Source organism: Mobula birostris, chromosome 8 (genome assembly GCF_030028105.1).
Source record: "Mobula birostris isolate sMobBir1 chromosome 8, sMobBir1.hap1, whole genome shotgun sequence".
Lineage (NCBI taxonomy): Eukaryota > Metazoa > Chordata > Chondrichthyes > Myliobatiformes > Myliobatidae > Mobula > Mobula birostris.
The window spans coordinates 96,136,674-96,162,419 of NC_092377.1; the positions used below are offsets into that span (position 1 = coordinate 96,136,674).

Here is a 25,746-nt window from a genome sequence, read left to right on the forward strand (position 1 = left end):
TCACTGGATGAAGGTGGGATCAAGGATACTGCAAAACTGTGTGCATGTAAATAGGAATACAGCTCCTATCTCCTGTCCGAGTCTAGACTCACGGAGTGCTAGCTGTAAGCCTCAAGAAAATCTATTTTTAACTTCTGGAGTATCTCAGATATCTCTTCGTTAAAGAAAGCACAGGTTTAGATCAAGCATTAATCTTGATGAGTAATGAATAGAAGCATGACAATGAATAACGTTAATGGGACAGTCAGTTACCCAACCCTTATATCACACCTACTCAATTCCAACTCGGTTAAAATCAGGTTTATTATCACGGTCATGAAATTTGTTATTTTGTGGTAGCAGAACATAAAATACTATACATTACAATAAATGTATATACACATTCTTATTGTAATCAGATTAGATTATGAGGACACTCAGTCCTCATTTATTGTCATTTAGAAATGCATGCATTAAAAAATGATACAACGTTCCTCCAGAATGATATCACAAGAAAACACAGGACAAACCAAGACTAAAACTGACAAAACCACATAATTATAACATATAGTTACAACAGTGCAAAGCAATATCATAATTTGATAAAGAGCAGACGATGGGCACGGTATAAAAAAGTCTCAAAGTCCCGATAGACTCATCATCTAACGCAGGCGGCAGAAGGGAGAAACTCTCCCTGCCACGAACCTCCAAGCGCCGCAAACTTGCCGATGCAGCACCATTGGAAGCACCCGACCGCAGCGGACTCTGAGTCCGTCCAAAAACTCCAAGCCTCCAACCAGCCCTCCGATACAGCCTCTCCAAGCACCATCCTCTGCCGAGTGCTTCGACCCCGCCCCGGCCGCTGAGCAACAAGCAAAGCCGAGGACTCAGGGCCTTCTCCTCCGGAGATTTCAGACTACACAGTAGCAGCAGCGAAGCAGGCATTTCAGAAGTTTCATCAGATGTTCCTCTGTGCTCTCACGTCCGTCTCCATCAAATCAGCATTGTGCACGGCACCCTACTTGACAAATAACAGACATCACCACCGGAGTGGCCGCTGGCCACCATCTTCTTTTTGTGTGTGTGTGTGTGTGTGTGTGTGTGTGTGTGTGTGTGTGTGTGTATTTACACACAGAGCAAAAATAGTAAGGCAGTGTTCAGCAACAAGTGTATTTTATCTTTTCTGCCTCTCCCAGGACATCAATTTGCTCTGGGGAACATCTCCATCCAGTCCGTGAACAAAACAACTATCCGTAACCTCTCATACATTTCCAGTATGCCAATGTTTCCACTATTAGCAAATCCCATCTCTTCATGATGACTTCCCCTTTTTCACAGCAGCAACATGCCAGGTTCATCACTGACACGGTGCACATCGGTTCTTCTCCACATTGGAAGGACAAGTAATGAGATGCCAGGCTAGAAGTTCTCAACTGATGGCAGTGGTTGACACAACAATATATCAAAAGTCATGCAACATGATGCTTGTAGACCTTAAAGACTTGAACACACCAGAGTGGATTTCTGTATTCTTGTTCCTCTCAATGCTTCCTCCAGGTATTGTTCAAGGTGGAAGAATCGAGATTCCTCTGGTGATCAGAAGGTTGCCGTATCCATGTTTAACCTGGTGTCATGGACTTCTTACAGTCTGGTGCTAAGATCTCTTCTGGGGAAGGTAAAACCTGTACAAAAGGGATGGGTTACACCAGAACCCTTGGGGGACCAATATCCTTGCAGGCAGGCTTGTTAGAGCTGTGGGGGGGGGGGGGGTTTAAACTAACTCAGCAGGAGACGGGGAACAGAATAATAGGGGAGGATGGGGCAGTTGGTATACAATTAGATGATGTGTGTAGTGAGACTGTGAGAAAAGTTGAGCAGATGATAGGGCAAAATTGCAGTCAGTGGGATGAGTTAAAGTGTAACAGAGGGTCAAAATCAAAAAAAGATGATGAATACAGGACTGAAGGTATTATATTTGAATGCATGCAGTATACGGAATAAGGTTTTGTAACACAGTTAGAGAATGGCAGGTATGATGTTGTGGGCACCTCTGAATTGAGGCTGAAGGAAGATCATACTTAGGAGGATACACGTTGTATTGAAAGGACAGGCAGGAAGGCAGAGGGGATGGGGTGGCTCTGTTGATATAAAATGTAATCAAATCCTTAGAAAGAGGTGACAAAGGATCAGAAGATATTGAATCCTTCTGGGTAGAGTTAAGAAACTGCAACAGCAAAAAGACCCTGATGGGAGTTATATACAGGCCACTGAACAGTAACCAGTAGACAAATTACAACAGGAGATAGAAAAGGGATGTAAATCAGGTTGGTGCTGGATCTTAAGAGAGGGAATTTGTAGAATGCTTATGAGATGGCTTCTTAGAGCAGCTTGTGGTTGAGCTTGTGAGGAATAGCAATTATAAATTGGGTGTTATGTAATGACCCAGATTTGATTAGGGGACTTAAGTAAAAGGAATCATTAGGAGGCAGTGATCGTAATATGATAGACCCTGAAGATTAAGAAGAAAGAGCTAAAGTTGGATGTATCAATATTAAAGTGGAGTAAAGGAAAGTACAGGGCCATGAGAGAAAAGCTGGCCAAATTTGATTGGAAGGGGCTACTAGCAGGGATGATGGCAGAACAGCAATGGCTGGTGTTTCTGGGGCAAATTCGGAAGGCGCAGGAAAGATACATCCCAAAGATGAAGAAGTATTCTAAAGGGAGGATGAGGCAACCATGGCTAACGAGGGAAATCAAAGACAACATAAAGTCAAAAGAGGAGGAATATACAATAATATAGCAAAAAAATAGTGGGAAGGTAGAGGATTGGGAAGCTTTTAAAAACTAACAGTGGACAACTAAAAAGCCATAAAGGCAGAAGATATGAAATATGAAGGTAAGCTAGCCAATAATATAAAATCAGATACAAGACGTTTCTTAAAGATATAAAGAGTAAAAGAAAGACAAGAGTTGATATCAGACCATTGGAAAATGACTCTGGAGAGGTAGTAATGGGGGATAAAGAAATGACGGACAAAGAAATGACTGACAGCGTCAGTCTTCACTGTGGAAGACACTAGCAGATTGCCAGAAATGAGAGAGTGACAGGGGGCAGAAGTGAGTGTAGTAACTATTACTCAGGAGAAGGTGCTTGGGAACCTGAAAGGTCTGAAGGCAGATAAGTCACCTGCACCAGATGGTCTGCACACCCAGGGTTCTGAAAGAGGTGGTTGAAGAGATTGTGGAGAGACTTTAAAAGATCTTTCAGGAATCACTAGATTCTGGAATGGTTGTGAAGGACTGGAAAATTGCATATGTCACTTCACTCTTTAACAAGGTGGCAAAGGAGGCGGCAGAATAAGGGAAATTATAGGCCAGTTAGCCTGACTTCCATAACCCAAGAAAATCTGCAGAAGCCCAAAGCAGTCCGGATAGCAGTGAGCGTCAGTGGGTTTTCAAGTGACAGGGTGGGAAGAGACGGACTCTCACACCTGTCTGGACTACACCTCTTCCCACCCTGTCACTTGTAAAAACGCCATCCCCCTTCTCTCAGTTCCTCCGTCTCTGCCGCATCTGCTCTCAGGAGGAGGCTTTTCATTCCAGAACAACGGAGATGTCTTCTTCAAAGAAAAGGGCTTCCCTTCTTCCACCATCAACACTGCTGTCATCCGCATCTCTTCCATTTCACACATCTGCCCTCACCCCTACCAGGGATAGGGTTGTTCTTGTCCTCACCTACCACCCTACTAGCCTCTGTGTCCAGCACATTAACTCTCCGTAACTTCCACCATCTCCAATGGGATCCCACCACCAAATGCATCTTTCCCTTCCCCCACTTTCCGCAGAGATTGCTCCCTACGTGATTCCCTTGTCCACTCGTCCTTCCCCACTCATCTCCCTCTTGGTACCTATCCTTGCAAGTGCCACACCAGCCCCTACACCGCCTCCCTCACCACCATCCAGGGCCCCAAACAGTCCTTCCAGGTGAGGCTGTTGGGGTCATTTACTGCACTTGGTGCTCCCAATGTGTCCTCCTGTATATCGGTGAGACCTGATGTAGATTGGGAGACCACTTCGCTGGGCACCTTTGCTCCGCCTGCCACAGAAAGCAAAGATCTCCCAGTGGCCACCCATTTCAATTCTACTTCCCATTCTCATTCTGACATGACCATTCCCATGGCCTCCTCTCCTGCCACAATGAGGCCACACTCAGGTTGGAGGAACAACACCCTGTATTCCGTCTGGGTCACCTCCAGCCTGAGGGCATGAACATTGATCTCTCTAACTCCTTGTAATTGCACCCCCCCCTTCACCTTATCTCCTTACCTGCCCAGCACCTCCCCCTTCCCTTTCTTCCATTGTCTTCTATCCTCTCCCTACCAGGTTCCCCCTTCTCCAGCCCTTTATCTCTTTCACCAATCAAGGTCCCAGTTCTTTACTTCACCCCTCTCCCCCTCTCCTGGTTTCAACTCTCACCTACCACCTTGTACTTCTTCCTCTCCTCCCGCCCCACCTTTTTACTCTGACTTCTCCCCTTCCTTTCCAGACCTGATGAGGAGTCTTGGCCCAAAACGTCCAGCTGCTTACTCTCTTCTGTAGATGCTTGGTTCCTCCAGCATTTTGTGTGCATTGCTTCAGATTCTATTTGTTAGCTCAGCCTAAGAATGTGCTTGGGCAGCCCGCAAGTGTTGCCACACATTCTGGTGCCAGTATAGCATGTGCACAGTGCTCAACAGGACAACAGAGAACACAACAAGCAACAAAACAACAACAGTAAACTAAGCCCCTTTCCTCCCTCTTACACACACAGACAGTCGACTCCAAGACAAGCCTCCCGGCCTCCAGCGGACCTGCAGACAATAGGCCTGTGACTCCCACTGGACTTCAGACCCTCTGATCCAGGACTTTGGTCATCAGACTTTAACTTCCGGACTTCCGATCAACCCTTGGGCTTCGAGCTTTAGTATCGACCCAGCACTGCCTGAGGACAGGACCCGGAACTTTCTGTGTGGAGGTTAAAGTACCTCCCTTCTGATCTCATGGTTTCCCCAGGGTGTTCCAGTACCATGGAGCCTTAGTGACAGAAGGCAGGGGGAATACTGCTGAAAGTCCAATCTTGCACAAATGAAGAAAGCTTTCAGGAAACCTTTCACATTAATGTCCTATGCAAAAACAGCAAACGCTAGAAACTCTCAGCATGTCAGTCAGCATCTGTGGTAAGACAAACAACTGACATTACAGATCCGGGGCTTTTCACCTGAGAAAAACAAGTTAGTTTTCAGGAGCGGCCAAGGTGAGTAGGGATAGGTAAAACAAAGAGAATATCTCAGACTGAATGGGTTGATAGGAGCAGCAGTCACAGATATTGTCCAACACTAAAAGTGCACCAGTCCAGATGAAGGGTCTTGGCCGGAAACTTTAACTCCCCATTTCCATCCATAGATGGTGTTTGTCCTGCGAGTTCCTCCAGATTCTAGCATTACGGTCTCTTGCGTCTCTAAGTAATGTCCTGGCCCTTTCACTTTCAGTCAGTGCCCACGTCAATCAGTTGGGTAACAGTCAGGCATGGGCTTCTGTGACAAGAAATGTTTGTGCCACACAATCGAAAGCTAATACAATCTCCAACAAGAGAGTCTAATCACTTTCCCTGTGAAATCCAACAGCACGATCATCATTGACTAATTTTTAACCAGAAACTTAACCAGATGAACCATGTAAGTACAAAGGCAAGAATAGGTCGGATATTGTGAAATCATTGATGGGACCTGCACCCCCCCCCCCCACCCGACTTCTTTCCACCATCTGTAGAGAACAGTTAGAAGTTTAATGGACTTCACTGCCCTTGCTAGACCTAGTTGAGTACACCATTATTGTCACTCAGGGCAAAAACATGCAGTCAATTTAGTTAGCACGCCAAAGCCTCTTTATCAGAATGCCCCCAGCAGCATTTTATATTTGAGTTGTGTACAAGATATAAATTAGCATAAACATATTAGGACATTGATCTAATGATTGCAATCTGATTAAATTCAAAATAGTTCAAAGTTGGAGAATGCCAAAGCAGCTGCTAAGTTCTAGGTTTGGAAAATGGTGGTGCAGTGATGGTAAATTTACCAAATCTGCTGATGAGTAAGGTGACAATACATCAAAGGGAAGAGCTCAGGGGAAAAAAATTAATATGATACTTGTATTACAAGCGACAATAAGGAAATATGAGAACAATATCGCAAGTGAGAGTGAAATTATCAAAATGTCTTTTATAGTTATGCTAGTAAAACCAAGAAGTGGTGGACCCATTGAGTGATTAATTTCCATCGACATTTCCAGAGAGGACAGGGATAACATTTCAACAGATTTGATGTTGAATCAGGGACAACGATCACTGAAAAATAGTGTGAACAAAATAATAATCCTCAGGGACAGATAGCATCCATCCCAACAAATTCAAGGAAGAGAGAAAATTACAGATGCAGTAATCTTCCATTGTTTCTCATTTTGTAAATCAAATTAATTTACATTGTAAAATTGTATGTTACTCTTCTACTTAAAAAAGCCAGGTAATTTAGACCAGTAAACTCCAAATCTATTTTAGGAATATTACCAGAACATATAATTGAAGAAGGAACGAATGAGCAGTTTGAATGTCTGTAGTTGTTCAGACACAGCCAGTATGGATTTGTAAAGTTTAGATCATGTCATAAAACCAAAATGAAGATTTTGAGGAAGCGACAGAACTGGCAGACAGAAAATTATATATGAAGGTTATTTGTATAATCTTTCAGAAAACATTCAATAAATCCTTCAATGTAGGACAAAAATTGAAGCTCAATTATTGTTCCAGCTGATCAGGAAGGCAAAAAGTAGGGATAATTACTGATACTCTTGTTATTTGGACGTTAACTACTGATGTTGGGCAATAATTCACTATTCAAATTTGCTAACAATATAACGATGAGCAGCATTTTAATGAATCTAGATAGAGGTGTTAAATTACAAAGACATACTAACAGAATGCACAAATATGCAAATCTGTGACAATGTGGATTCCAATGTAGGAAAAGGTGAGGACTTAAATGAGAAACAAAGTACCTTCTAGATGGTGAAACCTTGGAAGCAAAAATGCGTAGGGTCCATATAGATGTAATGGACAGACAAAGAAAACAGTCAGGAAGACCAGTGGAATGGTGACACTTACGTCTAGTGGACGGGATGACAACGAGATACGAGACCATAAGTTTCAAGTACACTTATTTTTAAAGAATGCATAACCTATACAACCTTGAGATTTGTTTGCTCTTAGGTAGCCATGAAGCAAGAAACCTGAAAGAACCCAATTTAAGGAAAAAAAGAATAAAAATGAAAGTAAAAGACCAAACTTAATGCACAAGAGAAAAGGGAAAGGAAGTCAAACAGACAATTGAAGCGAACAACAGCATTCTGAAGCAAAAGCGAGTCCTCAGATCTGAACCCCGGAGCAGCCCAGAGTAGGCCCAAAGCCTCAGTTCATCATATTAGGAGCACAGCATCTGGGCATTCTTAGCCTCGGCGCCATGGAGATGACCATCACAGAGATACAAGATAGTAGAGCAGAATCTGGCCAATCGGCCCATCAAGTCTGCTCTGGCATTCAATCAGGACTATATTTTTCGTTCAACCCCATTCTCTCACCTTTTCCTCATAACCCTTTAACACCTCTTCTCTTGCCAATTAAGAACCTATCAATATCTGCCTTAAATACACCCAATGACTTGGCGTCCACTACCCTCTGTGGCAATCAATTTCACAGATTCACCACCCCTCTTATCTCAGTTTTTAGGGGACATCCCTTCATTCTAAGGCTGTCTCTTTGGATCCTAGATTCTCCTACTAATGGAAGCATCCTCTCCACATCCACTTTGTCCAGGCCTTTCATACCAGAGTAATGTAAATTCCTGATCAGATGACCCATTAGTAATCTGTGTGATTTTGGGTACCACGTCTTAGGGAGGAGCCGTTGGTCTGGGATAGAGCACAGAGTAGATTTATCAAAATCATACCTAGACTCCAAGGGTCAAGTTGCTTGAAAAGATTACATAACTGTTGTGTTCCGTGGAACTTGTAAGACTGTGCTGATTTGATTGAAGGTGTTAAGGAAGACTGGGGGTAGATTACAAGAACCATTCTCACTGGCTGTAAAGTCCAAGGCTGGAGGACATGTTCTAAAACTGAAAGCCTAATCTTTCAGATCTGAAATTATAAAACACTTTTACATGTGGAAAATGAGAGAAATGTGGGACTGTCTTGCACATTGACCATTGATGCAAAGTCAATTATTACCTCTAAAGCTGAGATTTATAGAGATATTTGTTAAGTAAGTATATCAAATTCTGTAGAGAAAGGGTCAGTATATGGAGTTGAGTTATAGATCAGCCAAGATAAACGTGGTGGGATTGATGGGCTGAAATTGTTTATTTAAGTGCTCGGGGTCTTCTGGATCAAGAGGATGGACTTAGAGCCTGGATCAGAACATGGAATTACAATGTTGTAATTAATGCCCCACCTCCCCTTCATACCCCATCCATTATTTATTTATTTATTTGTTTGTTTATTATTTTTTTTCTCCCTCTGTCCCTCTCACTATACTCCTTGCCCATCCTCTGGGCCTCCCCCCTCCCCCTTTCTTTCTCTCTAGGCCTCCTGTTCCATGATCCTCTCATATCCCCTTTGCCAATCACCTGTCCAGCTCTTGGCTCCATCCCTCCCCCTCCTGTCTTCTCCTATCATTTCAGATCTCCCCCTCCCACTTTCAAACCTCTTACTAGCTCTTCCTTCAGTTAGTCCAGACGAAGGGTCTCGGCCCGAAACGTCGACTGTACCTCTTCCTAGAGATGCTGCCTGGCCTGCTGCATCCACCAGCAACTTTTATGTGTGTTGCTTACAATGTTGTTGCCATTATAGAAACCTAGTTGCATGAGGGATAGGACCAGCAGCTTGATATGCTAGGATTTGTTGCGTCAGACGTGATAGAGAGGAGAGTGAAACAGATGGAAAGGTGGCACTACTGATAAAGGAGACCACCACTGCAGAGACTCTGAGGACACACTGCAGGGATCATCCGCTGAGGCATTTTGGGCAGAGTTCCAAAATCAGAATGCATTATACTGTAGGCCACCCAGTTTGTTGGAGGAACAAATATGTGGACACATTATGGGAAGGTTCAAAAACAACAAGTTTGCCAATACTTCCCAGTATCTATATGGGATGGAATTTATTCAGTGCATCTGAGAGGGGTTAGTGAAACAGTCTGTGGAGAGCCCAACTATCGGAAAAAACATACAAGGCCTGGTTTGGGGAAGTGAGCCAGGTCCAGTGACATTTCCGATAGCAGGACAGCATTTTGGGGATGGTGACCACAACTCATGATGTTTTAAGATAGTTATGTGTAAGGACTAAATCAGATCTTGCGGGAAAATAAATGCGAGAATGTGTAAGGATTAAATCGGATCATGGGGGAAGGCAAATTACGACAGGATAAGGCAGAATGTGCACAAGCAGGTGAATGGCAAGTCCAACAGGTTCCATGAAAAGTTGTTGGTGGAGAAGCTCACGGGGAATCCCAAGGCATTTTATATTAAGTAAAAGGAGATAAAGAAGGGGTAGGTGCTTGCAATGGGTTACCAAGAATAGTGGTGGAAGCATACAGTTTGGCTTTTAAATAGGCACATGAATATGAAAGGGATGGCGGGATAATACACAGGAAGGAGGGCAACTAGTGTAGACTGGCATCGCAGCCAGCACACCATAATGGGCCAAATGGCCCGTCCGGTGCTGTACAGCTCTATCATATTGAGTCTGTTCCCGTTTTTATGCTACTGTACATTTACAAAGACAGGTGTGTGAAAAGGGCCCGAAGGGTCATTGGTGACCTGAGTCACCCCAACCACAATCTATTCCAGCTGCCACCATCCGGGAAACGGTACCACAGCATAAAAACCAGGACCAACAGGCTCCGGGACAGCTTCTTCCACCAGGCCATCCGATTGATTAACTCATGCTGACACAATGGTATTTCTATGCTATATTGACTGTTGTACACATTATTTATTACAAATTGCACATTGCACATTTAGACGGAGACGTAACATAAAGATTTTTACTCCTCATGTATGTGAAGGATGTAAGAAATAAAGTCAATTCAATTAAAAAGACTCGCAATGCTGGTAACACACTGATTTGGAAATATATTGTTAATCTTTTTTATCACCACTGAACATTATCTTAGAACTTTCTACCTGACAGTCTTGTATATCACTACCACCATAACCTCAGCATTTATAGAAGTAACTAACTGCTGATTTCTCCAGGACTCTTAATTGGAAACCATGTCACTGATTCCTCTGCCCCACAGGTTAATTTAAAAGGAAGTATTTGCAGAATTGAATTATGTCATATTTATGCTTGACATGATTCCCTTTTCACTCCTCTCTGTCTAATCCCATCAATATAATTTCTGCATATTATGGGAATCAAAGGATGTGAGGATGGTGTGGAAAAATGGTACTGAGGTAGAAGGTTAGCTGAGATCTCACTGAGTGAAGGCGCAACTCTAAGGATCTATTCTTACGTTTTAATCCTTTCTCCCCTCATAGGTTTATTTGATTCATGTTAAATACAACTATGCTGTTCATCTAAATATCTTGTAAAGAAGTCCAAAATATAACCACCCTCTTGGCCAGGTTGGGGCAATGAAACATTAGATTGGATTTTTCGTGCCGAAGTCTTTGCTGTGGAACTTGAAGTTCACAACATTCTGACACAGAGGAATACTCAGTGAGCCAGTTAGAGAGAGCGGTGAAGGAACAGCAGATTATCTTGAATACACCGTCAGCTTGGAAAGCGATTCAGGAGAATGGAGAGCTACTGACAGGCCTAGCAATAATCAATAACTGCAATCATTGATTTGGTTGAGAATATACAAGGCAAAGCTAGAAAATGTGCAGACGACACTAAAATTGGTGGTGTTATTGACAGTGAAGATGGTTATCAAGAATTAAAGCGGGATCTTAATCAACTGGGTAAGTGGACCAATGCAAGGGAAATAGAGTTTAATTCTGATAAGTATTTGTGAAGACAAGTGAGGGCAGGACTTTCACAGCAAGTGACAGAGCCTTGGGGAATGTTGTAGAGCACAGCATGTTAAGGATACAAGTACGTGGTTCTCTGAAAGTGGATGTCACAGAGAAACAGGACGATGAAGAAGGCTTTTGATCTGCTCGCCTTCATTGTTCCGGGCATTGATTATAGAAGTTGAGAAGTCCTGTTGCAGTTGTACAAGACGTTGATGAGGCTGCATTTCGAATGTTGGGTTCAGTGCTGGTTACCCTGTGAGAGGAAGAATGCCATTAAGCTGGTAGGAATGCATTTACAAGGACGTTGCTAAGACTCAAGGTCAGAGTTACGGAGAAAGGTTAAGCAGGCAGGGACTTTATTCCTAGGAGAATGAGAAGAGATTTTATAGAGGTGTTTAAAACCATGAGGGGTATAAATAGGGTGAATGCGCACAGTATTTCTTCTCAGGGTTGAAGAATCAAGAACAGAGGAACCTGAGGGGCAAAATTCTCATCCGTAGGGTGGTCAGTACAAGGAACAAACTGCCAGAGCAAGCGGTTGAAACAAATAGGCAGGCACTTCAGCAACATTTAAAAGATACTTGGAAAACACATGGATGGGAAAGCTTTGGAGGGATATGGGCAAAACACAGGCAGCTGGGACTAATTTATATAGCATCTTGGTTGGCATGATGGCTCTACCTTCCCCTCTCTCTCCTTCATTGGTCCTGGGATGTCCCCTGAGTTTTGTTTTACCTAAATCTGGTACTTGCAGAGATTTGGAAAAGCAAGTGGGAGTTTCTAGTCCTGAGCCATTGGCACCTCATCAATTCCTTCTGTCTACCACTGGTGCACTGTGGGTGTGAATTGAACTATTTGCAACATATAAACAGGTAGCCACAGAAGTTCTCTGCAAGCACGTGACTTCTACCACCAAGAAGGACAAAGGGCCTCTGCTTTAGGTTCACCTACAAGTGGCCACACCCTGGCACACTGGTTTGATAGCTGGGCTAAACCAGATTAGGGCAGCCCCATATCCCAGTGAGATAGGGATATTCCTATCCTAGCATGCAAGGTCAGCTACAGCAGACTTGGTGGACGAGATCAACAGTGAGATGCAACGGCTAGGAAGGCAATTCTGCAACACTTCGTAGAGAGTGAAGGGCATGGCAAGGCACAGAAGTCGTGGTGATCCACTGCAACCAAGGAAGGCCTCAGATGCGATGTACCACTAGACCCCAGACTTCCGAGATTGAGAGAGCGGAACTGCCCCAGTACAATGGCTTTCCCGCTTTAAAGCTCACCCGCACAGGTTTTCGCTGTCATTGTTGGACACAACAGACAACAGATCATCAATGCTCACAAACCCAAACTGTGTAAACAAAATAAAGTTCTGAATAGATTTTATATACGAGTAGGTTTTTCTCAACCCAAATCAGTTGTGTACATTTAAAGGTCTTGGAGCACTGATCTGTGCACAAAATCACCAAGTTGCAAGTGTAAAACTGTACTTCTATTTAATAAGTAAAAATATCACAAAACAGGGTGTCCAAGCAACAATATTTGCTTTTATTCAAGCAGGACACCAATAGACTTGCCTGAAGTGAGACCGAGGTACTGTAGTTATCCTCAGAAATTCAGATCAGCTACATGGTTGAAATATTTTTGTGATTACTTTTCTGCTTCTCAGTTAACTTCACGTTATGTTCTTCCATTGTGCAAGGGCACGGTTAGCTCATCACTTCTACAGTGCCTGTGATCACTGGCTGAGGCAGCATCTGTGAAAAGAAAAGGAGTTAATATTTCAGGCTGAAGTACCCAAAACATTTTTCCTGGCTCTCCCAGAATACATGGTAAATTTATTATCAAAGTATATATACATATGTCATTACTTGAGATTCATTTTCTCGTGGGCATACTATAACCATAACAAAATCAATAAAAGACTACACCAACTTGGGTTTTCAACCAGTGTGTAAAAGTGTGTAAATACAAAAAGAAATAAAGTATTATAATAAATAAGCAATAAATATCAAGAACGTCAGAGACAGAGTCCTTGAAGGTGAGTCCATAGGTTGTGGGAGTATTTCAATGATGGGCAAGTGAAGTTATTCCCTTTGGTTCAAGATCCTGATAGTTGAGGGGTAATAACTTTTCTAGAACCTGGTGGTGTGAGTCTTGAGGCTCCTGTACCTTCTTCCGAATGGCAGCAGTGAGAAGAGAGCATGTTCTGAGTGGTGGGGGTCCTTGATGATGGATGCTGCTCTCCTGCAACAGCGCTCCTTGGAGATGTGCTCAAAGTGGGGAGGGCTTTACCCGTGATAGGTTGGGCTGTATCCACTACTTTTTGTTGGATTTTCCATTCAAGGGCATTGGTGTTTCCATTACCAGGCTGTGATGCAGCCAGTCAATATACATCCACCACACATCTGCAGTATAGATGTTTGTCAAAGTTTTAGATGTCATGCTGTATCTTCACAAACTCCTGAGGAGGTTGAGGTGCTGCTGTGCTTTCTTCGTAATTGTACTTAAGTGCTGGGCCCAGGACAAACAGGTCCTCTGAAATGATAACACCGAGGAATTCTAAGTTGGTGACTCTCCCCACCGCTGATCCTCTGTTGAGGACTGGCTCATGGATCTCCAGTTTCCTCCTTCTGAATTCAATAATCAGTTCCTTGGTCTTGTTGGTATTGAGTAAGAGGTTGTTGTGGCACCACTCAGCCAGATTTTCAACCTCCATCCCATAAACTGATTTGTCAACGCCTTTGATTCAGCCTACAACAGTGCTGCCATCTGCAAACCTGAATATGGCATTGGAGCAGAGCTTAGCCACACAGTCATGAGTGCAAAGCGGGTAGAGCAGGGGGCTGAGCACACAGCCTTGTGGTGTGCCTGTGCTAATGGAGATTGTGGAGGAGATGTTGTTGCCAATTCAAACTGACTGCGGTCTGCAAGTGAGGAAACTGAGGATCCAATTGCACGTGGAGGAATTGAGGTCTAGGTCTTGAAGCATGGGTGCTGCCTGGCTTGCTGAATGCTTCCAGAATTTTCTGTAATTATCTCCCAAATTCTAGCTTCCATATGGAAAGATGTTCTCACAACATCCAGACTATTAAGACCTCTAGAATACATCTCAATTTTGGAGCAGCCATTGTGAGAGTGGTCAACCGAGTGGGGAGCTGAGGCTTTGGCTTAAGAGGCTTCGGTGTGAAGAGTCTGAGTAAGTGGCCCAGGTTTCAGGAGTGAGAGTGGATCTTTAAAGTCTTCAGTGAAAAGGTAAGGTCTTATTTTGTTGACTCAGCGTAGGCGGGATGGTAGTTAGGGCAGCAGAATTCTCCTTCTGCAAGTTGTGGGAAGTTAAGGAACCTCATGGGCTCCCAGTGTCTACATCTGTGGGAAGTGCATCCAGCTGCAGCTCCTGATTGACCAGGTAATGGAAATGCAGCAAGAGTTAGATATACTCAGGATCATCCAGGAAGCTGGCAGCTGTCAGAGATGATACATCTACTGAGGAGGTCACACCTGAGATACAGTCTTCAGATAGATGGGCGACTACCAGGAGAGGGGGAGAAGGGAATCTGTTCAGGCTTCATCGGTGGCCATTCCTTCACTAGCAGGTATCCGTCCTCGGATATTGCTCAAGCGGCATTCCCTTTCAGGGGCTAGCAGCAATAATCAGATCTCTGGCACTGTCACCAGCACTCAGGCTCAGTGGGAAAGGGTACAGTCAGACAGGAGACTTGACAGAGGAGGAGACAAGCAGGAGGTTCTGTGGCCACAGAAGAGATGCCAGGACAGTGTGTTGCCCTCTGAGTGCCAGTGCCAAGAATGCCCCCAGGCGGCTGCCGAAAACTCTCCTGCATCAAGAGGTTATGTACACGTTGGTACAGACGGATGAGGTAGAACTAGGGATCAGGTCGTGTAAAAGCAGTATAGGAAGTTAGGTACAAAGTTAAAAAGCAGGACCACAAGGGTAGTGATCTGCTGATAATTACTGGTGCCACATGGTGGCGAGGGCTGAAATAGAAGGATAGGGCAGATGAATTTGTGGCTGAGGATTTGTGTGGGGGGGCGGGGGGGGCAGGACCATTGAGATCTCTTCTGGGGCAGAGGTAATCTATACAGGGGGACCAGTTGCATGTGAACCAGAGAGGAGCCAGTATCCCAGATTGGCAGGGTGAGGGTTGGGGGGCGGGGGTAGGTAGTGGATGGTGGGACTCTGAGCAGGACTAAGTCAAAGGATAAAGCAGTAGCCAGCGAGAGTAAGTTTACTAATCACAATAGCAAGGACTCAGTAAAAGCAGGCAATCTGCATTTATCTCAATACATGAGGTTTACCAATTAAGGCAGACAAACCAAGAGCATGGATTGGTTCTCAGGATGGGATGTTACAGCCGTAAGAGAAACATGGCTGAAAGAAGGGCAGGACTGGCAGTCAACATTTCAGGATACAGAAGCCAAAGAGTGACTAAGCTACAGGTAAGTAAGGAGTGGGTGATGCCTTTTTGATTAGGGAGGGTGTAACAGTAGTATTTAGAGATTATATTCTTGAGGGATCATCCGGTGAAGCCATATGGGTAGGGGAGAGATGCTCTTGTGGTGCTGTTTCATAGAACCCCTTTCTTCCCTCCTCCTCCAACACACACACAGGTATATAGAGAAACTGCTCATAGCTGTAAGAATAATAGGGCTGTATTAGTGGGAGATTTTAATTTCCCTGGTATTGACAGGACCACCCAGATTGTAATGGGCCTGGATGGGGAGGAGATTGTGAAATGCATTGAAGAAAGTTTTAAAACTAAAAGTTTCCAGAGTCAGTATCTACTTGAGAGGGTGCAATAATGTACGTCCTCTTAGGGTACAAGGCACAGCAAGTAATTGAAGAGGCAGTCAAGAAGCACTTTGGCTCAAAAGGTGATAGCTCCACTATTTTTTAAATAGTGCTGGAAAATGATAAGCCAGATCCATAGGTTAGAGAGCTAAACTGAAACAGGGCTAATTTGTGGGGAATTAAGCAGAATCTAGCAGAGGTCAATGGGGGAGCCTGTTTGAAGGGAAAGGAATGAATGGGTGACCGGAAGCTTTCAAGAGTGTGATATCAAGTGGTCAGGAGCAACACGTTCCTGTTAGACTGAAGGGTAAACTGGACAAGTTTGGGGAATCTTGGCTGATGAATGTTATCGTGGCTCTAGACAAGAAAAACTTAAAGATTTTGTGATCTATTTTTGGATAATTGTTTCATGTCTTTTTAACAATTATCTAATAAATATAATTTGCCGAGATCCCATTTCTTTAGATATTTACAGATTAGAAATTTTAAAAATACTGTTCTTCCTACCTTCCCGAATTTATATTCATCGAATATTTTGGAAAAAAATTTAAGTTTAGATCCTTTTCAGAAAAGTGTAATAGCAAACATTTATAATATAATTATGAAAATACGTCCAGACGTAACTAATAAAGTCAAGAGTGATTGGGAAGGGGGAACTTAAGATTACTTTACCTATTGAAAAATGGGAAAAAATTCTTCAATTAGTTAATTCATCCTCTATATGTGCTAAACATGCGTTGGTACAGTTTAAAGTAGTGCATATGGCTCATATGTCTAAAGATAAATTATCTCGTTCTTACTCTCATATAAATCCTATATGTGATAGATGTCACTCTGAGATATCTTCTTTAACTCATATGTTTTGGTCATGTCTTTTTTTAAAAAAATGCTGGAAAAATATCTTTGATATTACTGTATTTCAACTGTTTTGAGTATTGATTTACAACCCCACCCTATTACTGCAATTTTTGGTTTACCAATGATAGAACCAAATCTTTTAACATCTTCAGCTCGTCGGATGATTTCATTTCTTACACCAATGGCCAGAAGATCCATTTTGCTGAATTGGAAAGAGATCAATCCCCCCACCCACATTTCATTGGTTCTCTCAAACTGTGTTGTGTTTAAACTTAGAAAAAAATAGAGATGTTATTTATGATCCCTCTATTAAATTTGAAAAGACTTGGAGGTCATTTATTCAACACTTCCATATGATGTAATTTGACCTTCTCCAAACTTATTCTATTTCTTTTCAGTCTATGTTGAGGGGAGCGGAGTCAACAACACTAATGGTTCTTTTTTTTATGTTTCACAACAGCCCATGTCTTTTTTTTCTGTAGTTTAGTTGGTTAGTCTTGTTAGATTAGCTTTTTTTGGGGGGTATATATATTTTTTTTCTTTTTTCCTTTTTCATGTTAATTTGTTTATATATAATATTTGTACCCTGTAAGATTGGGAGGTTTAATATCTATGTACTAACTGGGTTTATATTTATATATGATAATTACAACAATGTAATCCCAATAACTTTGTATGATTACTATGTTACATTAATCTTTATCATTACGATACTAATAAAACGATTGAAAAAGAAAGACAAGAAAAACAAGGAAGCATACATTAGGTTCAGATGGTCTAGGACAAGCAAACCCTTTGCTAAATATAAAAATGCACTGAAGGGCAAAATCAGGAGGGCAAACAGAGGGTATACGCTAGATCTGGCAGGTAGTAAGGAAATTGTGTTGGCGTGTGGCCAAGTGGTTAAGGTGTTCGTCTGGTGATTTGAAGGTCGCTAGTTCGAGCCTTGGCTGAGGCAGCATGTTGTGTCCTTGAGCAAGGCACTTAACCACCCATTGCTCTGCGACGACACTGGTGCCAAACTGTATCGGCCCTACTGCCCTTCCCTTGGACAACATCGGTGGCGTGGAGAGGGGAGACTTGCAGCATGGGCAACTGCTGGTCTTCCATACAACCTTGCTCAGGCCTGCGCCCTGGAAACTTTCCAAGGCGCAAATCCATAGTCTTACGAGACTAACAGATGCCTATTAAGGAAATTCCAAGGGGTTCTATAGCTATAGTAAGATTAGAAGGGTGGCTACAGAGGGAGCAAGTCTACCTACGTCTTGAGTCACAGGAGGTGTGCGGGTATTTTAATGAATATTTCACCTTGGTATTTGCTGAGGAGAAAGTCATGGTGGCTCAGAGATAAAGGAAACAAGTGGTGACGTTTTGGAGGACATTCAAATTAGGCATTTGGAATTTCACTGCACAGTAAGGTGGATAGATCCCTGGGGCCTGAGCAAGTGCATCATTTGACTACGTGGGAGGCTAGAGAGGAAATAGGGCAGCCACTTGTGGAGATCTGTCTTTTAGAGAAGGAATCCTGCTGTCTTTACCTGGTCTGGCCTATATGTAACTCCAGACCCACAGCAACGTGGTTGACTCTGAAATGGCCTAGCAAACCATTCAGTTGTATCCAACTGCTAAAAAGAAAATAATAAGGAATGAACCTGGACAGACAACCCCACATCGACCTACACCTCGGGGACTGCAGCGGTTCAAGAAGGCAGCTCATCACCATCTTCTCAAGGGCAACTAGGGATGGGCAATAAATGCTGGCTTAGCTGATGACACTCACGTCCTGTAAGTGAATAAATAAAAAAAAAGGTAGACAGGGTGGTGACAAAACCATTTAGCATGCTGGCCTTCATCAGGTAGGGAATTGGGACATTTGCTGGAGTTGTACAAGTCATTAGTGAGGTCCATTGTAGAGCTTTAGTCACCCTGTTAGAAGACAGATGTGGTTTAACAGGAGAGTGCAGAATAAATTTACAACAATGTCGCCAGGACTAGAGGGAATGAGTTATATGGAGAGATTGGTCTTTATTCCTTGGGATGTAGGAGAGTTAGGAGCAACCTTAGAGAAATGTTTAAAATTATGAGCCATAAATAAGGCAGATGGCAACTGTCTTTTCCCCCAGAGTACAGGAGTCCAAAACTAGGGTGTGTAGATTTAGGCTGAGTGGGGTAAGATTTAAAAAGGACTGAGGGGAAACTTTTTCCACACAGAGGGTGGTGAGTTTATGGTACATGCTGCCAGGGGAAGTGGTTGAGGCAGGAACAATAATATCATTTAAGAAGTACATTGATAGGGCAGGTCTTAGACAGATACGGGCTGAAGGTAAGAAATGGGGACTAGCTGGGTTGGCATAGACTTGTCGGGCTGAAGGGCCTGTATGCACTATATTGTTCTATGATTCCACAATCACCTACCTTGCTTCTAAACTCTAATGAAGGATAAACCCTCTCAACTTCTGCACTTCATCCCAGAAATCAATCTGGCAACTGGATCAACCTGAAATCTATCCTTCAGCACACTATGTTGTATCATGCCAATTAAGCTAATGATGTCTAATTAAACCTTTTCCCACTCAAAGTAAACTATATCAAAATGTTTTTTGCTACCATATGCCATCTTGAGATTTATTTTCTTGCAGTTATTTACAGGAAAATAAAGAAATACAAAGAATTTATGGGAAAAAACTATACACCAAGACTGACAAACAACCAATGTGCAAGATGAGCAAATAGTACTGAGAACATGAGTTGGAGAGGCCTTGAAAATGAGCTTGTACGTTAGTGGGTTCAGCTGAGAGTTGAGGTGAGTGAAGTTATCCACTCTGGCTCAGGAGTCTGATGGTTGAAGGGTGATAATTGTTCTTGAACCTGGTGGTGTGAGACTTAAGGCTCCTGTACCTCCTGCCTAATGGTAGCAATGAGAAGAGTTTGGCCTGGATGCTGCTTTCTTGTGACAGCACTTTGGGAGGGCTTTGTCTGTGATGGACTAGTCAGCATTTGGTCCATATTCTTCTATTTTCTGCATATTCCTGTGCTTATCCATGGGCCTCAAACGCCACCACCACATTCACTACCATCCTGGCAGCACATTTCAGGTATTCAACACTGTGTTAAAAAAACTTGCCTTGCTCATCTTTTTTGAACACTACGTTGAATGCATGCTCCCTAGTGTTAGATATTTCAACTCTGGGGAAAAGGACACATGCTGTAAGACTCTCTGATTGATCGTAAAGCATCCCACCATCAACCTATAGTCTGAGTTATCCAAATATTTTTGCTTCTCCTTTTTATCCTGCGTTTCTGTTAAGACATAGACAACTAAATGATAATACTGCATCTCTGTGCACGTTGCATTCCGGTTCACTATTAGTAATAAACCCCTGGTTCTGAAGAAAATTCACCCACAGGAAGCAGTAGCTGTGGCACTGGGGCGATGATTCCGCTTCGCTTGGGTCTGCCTGTGAGTGATGTTCTCCGCGCTCGGTTGTTCGTGACTGGGATCGCATTCTCGGCATTCGGCTGCCCGGGCCTCGGTTGCTATGGTGACGGGCCGGGTTTTCCAGGCCGCAGTATGTCTACGGCGTCCAAGGTGGCCCTCGGCGTTTCCGCGGTGCTGACAGCGGGGACGGTGGCCGGGGTTCACCTCAAGCAAAAGCTGGAGAGGGAGGTGATTGCGAGGCGCCGAGGAGGGCGGGGTCGGAGTGCTGCCCCGAGGTGGAGCTGCGGGCCTTGCGCCCGACCGTGCCCAGTGCGGGCTAGGCCCCGGGGAAGGAGACGGGTGGGGCGGGGACGGGACTGGTGCGCGCGGGTGGGGGAGAGTGTACCCCGGCACGTGCGGCCCAGGAGCGCGCCGCCCCTCCCCTCCCCCCCATCGGCGCAAGAATCGGTCAAAGGTCACCCAGGAAGATCCGCCAAGGCCTCCAGGCTCAGGAGTTTGTCTCACCGGCGCACCCATGCTCAGTGTCTGCCTGACAGGTTGCTGCAAAGCCCATCTCACGGCATTGCAATCCCTTCCCCATTGGTTGAGTGGAATGCTAAAGAAGGGGTGTCATTTGTCTCCTCTGCTTGCATAGGTTCACGTTGTAGCTCGCATGCGTTTCCCCTGGGTGTTCCTGTGGCAAATGTAATGGAATACCGTTGGAAGTGGTATCTAGCTTGAAGGAGATGAAAGATTTGCTTCATTTGTCACATGCACAGTGAAATGCGCCATTTTGAGTCAGTGATCATCAGAATCCGATGATTGTGCTGGGGGCAGCCCACCAGTGTCACCACGCTTCCAGTGTCAACATAGCATGCCCTTTGCTAACCTTAACATACGAGTCTTTGGAACACGTGAGGAAACCAGAGCACCTGGGGGAAACCCACATTCGGAGCGTACAAACTGCAGCGGGAATTGAATCCCAAGCTTACAGCTATGTCCTGATGGTGTTACATTAACCACTACCCTAACTGTGTATTTGATTTGGAAAATCAACATCTTGCTGTAGAATCTGTCTGCATTCATAATTTGCCTTTTGTTTTGGGGGTCGTGTGTTAGGATTTGTAATGTAGTTGTTTAAACCCTTGGGAATACACTTTCCTTACATTTGTTAGTTGATCTCGAGTGGGATTTTCAGTAAAACGGCAGGGAAGGTGCATCTGGATATTTACACCAGGCTGCGTTCACACTGCTGAGGAATCTCGGGTTATTGTGAAGGATAGGGAAAGGGGAACCCAGATGACTACTGTTAACTACCCCTTGGTGTAGATTAATAAGATGCATCAAAAGATGGGCTCGAATGAGAAAATAAGATGCAGAGGGAAATAAGGGGAGAGGGCTTGGATCTCATGGCATTGTGCGCCAGAGAGTTTGCATGGACCCGATGGGCTGAATGGCTGCCATCTATTATGATTATAATATAAGTAATGCACAGAGTAAAGAAATCAATCAATATGATATACTTCCCTTCTATTGATCGTCATGGCTAACCCTCGAGGTCGAGGATGATGGTCTTCGTTCTGTTGATCTACTTATGGGCTCTCAAGTGGCTTATGAGTCCAATCTTGGCTTTGAAAGTTCTATGGATAAGGACTTTCAGAAAGATGGAGCAGGAGTCTGACCAGAGATGGGAGGAGGAGGGGAAGCATGCCGCAGTGGGTCACAGAGCATCTGTAAATACAGTGCCAGCACGAGGTACATCTTGAACCAGCCTGGTTGGATGCTGGAGAGGTCACAGGGAGAATGTACAAACCAATTGCAGAAGTGGAACCCTGATGAGAGATTGCCGGTGGGGTGAAGTGATGGCACTAATCGCTATGCTACCACACTGCCTATTAGAGCATGAGAGGGAACAGTTTACTCCAGGCATCCTTGGATGTGTGGAAGGTTTGGGTACTGCTCCTGCAGCCATCTTTATTGGAATGATAATGTACCTTCTTCAGACGTTTGATGTTTCATTTTAAGCAGGAGTTTAAGTACTATCACTGCTTTTTCCAGCTTTCCAATTAGAAATAGAAGCAGGATCAGGGTATAAGGTCCCTTGTTTCTGCTTCAAAATTCAAAAACATCCTGACTTATCCTCTACCTTATCCATTTTCTAATCTGATATCCTGTCTCTCTTCATTTTCTGAACACCTCTTGGTTTTGTATATTAACGACAGCAAAACCTTGGACAAAGCATGCACGCACGGTCGTAGGAGGGTAAACTGAATGATCACATCTCTGGACTCCGAACCTCAAGCCTTCAGTTGTTTGAGAATTTAGGATGTCCTTGCCTCAAGCTTTCATTTTTTAAGAAATTAATGCAACTTTTACTTTATTGTCGCCAAACAATTGATACTAGAGCGTACAATCATCACAGTGATATTTGATTCTGCGCCTCGCGCTCCCTGGATTACAAATCGATAGTAAATGTTAAAAATTAAAATTATAAATCATAAATAGAAAATAGAAAAGCGAAAGTAAGGTAGTGCAAAAAAAAAACGAGATGCAGGTCTGGATATTTGGAGGGTGCGGCCCAGATCCGAGTTAGGATCTGTTCAGCAGTCTTATCACAGTTGGAAAGAAACTGTTCCCAAATCTGGCCGTACTAGTCTTCTAGCTCCTGAGCCTTCTCCCGGAGGGAAGAGGGACGAAAAGTGTGTTGGCTGGGTGGGTCGTGTCCTTGATTATCCTGGCAGCTCCGACAGCGTGCGGTGTAAAGTGAGTCCAAGGATGGAGGATTGGTTTGTGTGATGTGCTGGGTTGTGTTCACAATCTTCTACAGTTTCTTCCGGTCTTGGACAGGACAACTTCCATACCAGGTTGTGATGCACCCTAGAAGAATGCTTTCTACGGTGCATCTATAAAAACTAGTGAGGGTTTTAGGGGACAGGCCAAATTTCTTTAGCTTTCTCAGGAAACTTTAGATATTAATAGTTTTGCTGACTTTTAAATGTCGCCATTAGGCTAAATCCCTTTTTATTTTCTGCAGAGATTGCGAGAAGGGGTTTACAGGGATCTTGAACGACAGCAACGCAAGAAAGAAAACATTCGGATACTAGAAGAACAGATTAGTCTGACAAAGAAGCTGGAAGCTGATCGACTCAAGCAAAGTCCCTTGGCTTCTGGAAGTTCCCAACAAACCAGAATGAAATAGCCTGTTTTATTCTCTAATGTGAATTGTCTTAATTGATGATGGATATTTTCCTTTATGGTGGGAAAAACACAGAATTAATTAATGAAATAGTTAATAACAAAACTGCTCCTTAGCTATTAGATGAATCTACCCTTTTAAGCTTTTCTGTGCCAGAAGTTTTTTGCGATGGAAGACAATGGGGAGGCAAAAAGTTTAACTGCTCACCAAATGGATGAATGCACAAGAATGGCTGCATCGGAAGGTTTGGAAGAAGGAGAGGTCGAAGGGGAAACCTTACTGATAGTTGAGTCTGAAGACCAGGCATCGGTGGATCTGTCCCACGATCAGAGTGGGGATTCCTTGAACAGTGAACTTGGTGATGAAGGTGATGTGTCCTGGGCAGAAGAAATGTCTTATTATTGTGACAAATGCCAGAAATGGATCCCCGCAAGTACGTATGATATTTCTGAGCACCTGTAATCTGCTTTGTTATGACTTCCATTGTAATCTCAAAGTTTACTTGGAAATTGGGCAGGTCTCTGAAAGTCAGTGCTGAAGCTCTTTAGAGTTAACTGGATAATGTGAAGAGAATTGGAATTTCCTAATGTTTTGGGTGTTAACACTTGAGGTTTTCTGCAGTTTTGGAAATGTAGAGAGATTACTGCTTATAACCAGAACTTTCTCCCTCAATACTTTCTGTTCTGGTGAACAAATAATACTGTGATTAACAAAAGATAATTTGGAGGGAAATGTCATTTTGAAAAGCCTGATTGAACTTCCAGAGTGATGGAAGCCAACCAGAGCTATTTGCACTCTCCGGTCAGTACATCTTCAATGGCAAAATGCTGAAATTAACAGCGTTCACAATCTGATTTCAACACAACAGTGTACCTCGCATCGGCAGCCCTGATGGGTCACTGGAGCAGCCCTGTTGCCATTGGTTGCTGACCTTATCGGGGTTACAGATGGTGTGGGATTTAGCTTAAGCCAAATCCACAAAGGTTGAATATTTCCTGCAGAAATTCTGCTTTCCCTAAGTGAGGGAAAGGTAGTGTGGTCATTTGTTTTTGCCCCAATCCTTCAGCTATAGAATGTTTCAGTTTGTGGGGTTCATTTAATAGGAGTATTGGATGTAGTTGAAGGTTTTTGAATGGAACAGACTACTAAAGTAGCAGTTAGCGCGGCACAGGGCATCGGAGTTCAGTGCCGGTGTCCTCTGTAAGGAAGCTGTGCACGTTCTCCCCATGGAATGTGTGGGTTTCCTCCGGGTGCTCTGGTTTTCTCCCACAGTCTAAAGACATTCCGGGTGGGCTAATTGTAAATTGTCCTGTGATTAGGCTAGGGTTAGATTGGTGTTGTCGGGGTTTGCTAGGCAGCGTAGCTTGACGGGCCTTTTCTGCATGGTACCTCTAAATAAATAAATAACCTCCAGTAGCTGATGATGGGTCTGTTCCTCTTCCTGTTTCTTCAGAAATTCTGGGGCTTATCAGCTGAGATAAGTATACATTCCTTTGGAAGTTGAAAGGACAGGATGTCCACCCGTTATGTTTTAACCAAAGTTCCTTCTTCACTCTCCCAAAATCACCTGCCCCCAATCCCCGATAGCTGTGGCAGGTGGCTGATACATATCGTTTCATAAGTGGACCAGTGGGCAACTGAACCTGAATGTGTAGAAAAGTCCAGTTCCTAACAGTCTGCGGGCTGTAGTGCTTGGGTATGTTCTGACTAAAGGCTAGAAGTCAGAGTTATTGTGATCGAGCAGATAACTCCCTTGGGTACTGGGAAAGGACTGGATGCACCAGTGACTTTACCCACACTGTGTATCGGTAAACAGGATGAATTCTTACTTGGTTTAGTTTCGCCCCAAACTCGATTGCCCCCGATGAGCATATGAGATGTTTTGACAGAACTGGGAGATAAACTGTTTCTACTAAAAAGTTAGTAACAAGGATATAAGGTCATTGATCACTGAAGCGAAGCAAAGAAGAGGGATTTTTTTAATGTACCAAGCTATGATCAAAATTGCACAGAGTGAAACGTGGTGTGAGCAGGACCAACAGTAACTTTCAGAACAAAACTGACTTATTGAAGAATGAAGTTTATAGTGCTGTGAAGAATAGACGACAGGACTAATTGGGGCAGCTTTCAAAAAAGCCTGATGTTGCCATCCGTTGTAATCATTAATGGGAAACAGACATCGTGAGTTAGATATGGAGTTAGGATTCTGCTCTGGTTTCGACAGTTGCCAATATAAAAGGAAGTTCTTTCTTACCAGAGCCACTGTTTTAAGTATTTTCCCACAAATAAAATAAAATAAATAAAAATGTACTGATCTTAATGTTTGCATTGGCCTATATGAATTGTCCAATCAATAATAGAAAGCTGAGCTGAAGGC

General features: G+C 43.5%; 2 protein-coding genes across 2 annotated transcripts in view; both read left to right on the forward strand.

Annotated features, from left to right (window-relative positions):
* Positions 1-20,277: 20,277 nt before the first annotated feature.
* pet117 (protein PET117 homolog, mitochondrial) lies at positions 20,278-23,376 on the forward strand. Its single transcript, XM_072265733.1, has 2 exons — positions 20,278-20,422; positions 23,208-23,376. The coding sequence occupies exons 1-2, from the start codon at positions 20,327-20,329 to the stop codon at positions 23,370-23,372; spliced, it is 261 nt and encodes an 86-aa protein (XP_072121834.1). The 5' UTR covers positions 20,278-20,326; the 3' UTR covers positions 23,373-23,376.
* A 160-nt stretch (positions 23,377-23,536) lies between these two features.
* The window catches only part of kat14 (lysine acetyltransferase 14), a 47,066-nt gene continuing 44,856 nt past the window's right edge, over positions 23,537-25,746 (forward strand). The window contains exon 1 of the mRNA XM_072265732.1: positions 23,537-23,802. Coding sequence (XP_072121833.1) covers positions 23,538-23,802 — 265 coding nt within the window. The 5' untranslated portion in view covers position 23,537. The remainder of the gene's footprint in view (positions 23,803-25,746) is intronic.

Excerpts from the sequence above, each read along its gene's own strand:
- pet117 (XM_072265733.1), top strand. The coding sequence starts at position 20,327 with ATGTCTACGGCGTCCAAGGTGGCCCTCGGCGTTTCCGCGGTGCTGACA. Across the intron at positions 20,423-23,207 it reads AGCAAAAGCTGGAGAGGGAG|AGATTGCGAGAAGGGGTTTA; the intron begins GTGATTGCGAGG and ends TATTTTCTGCAG.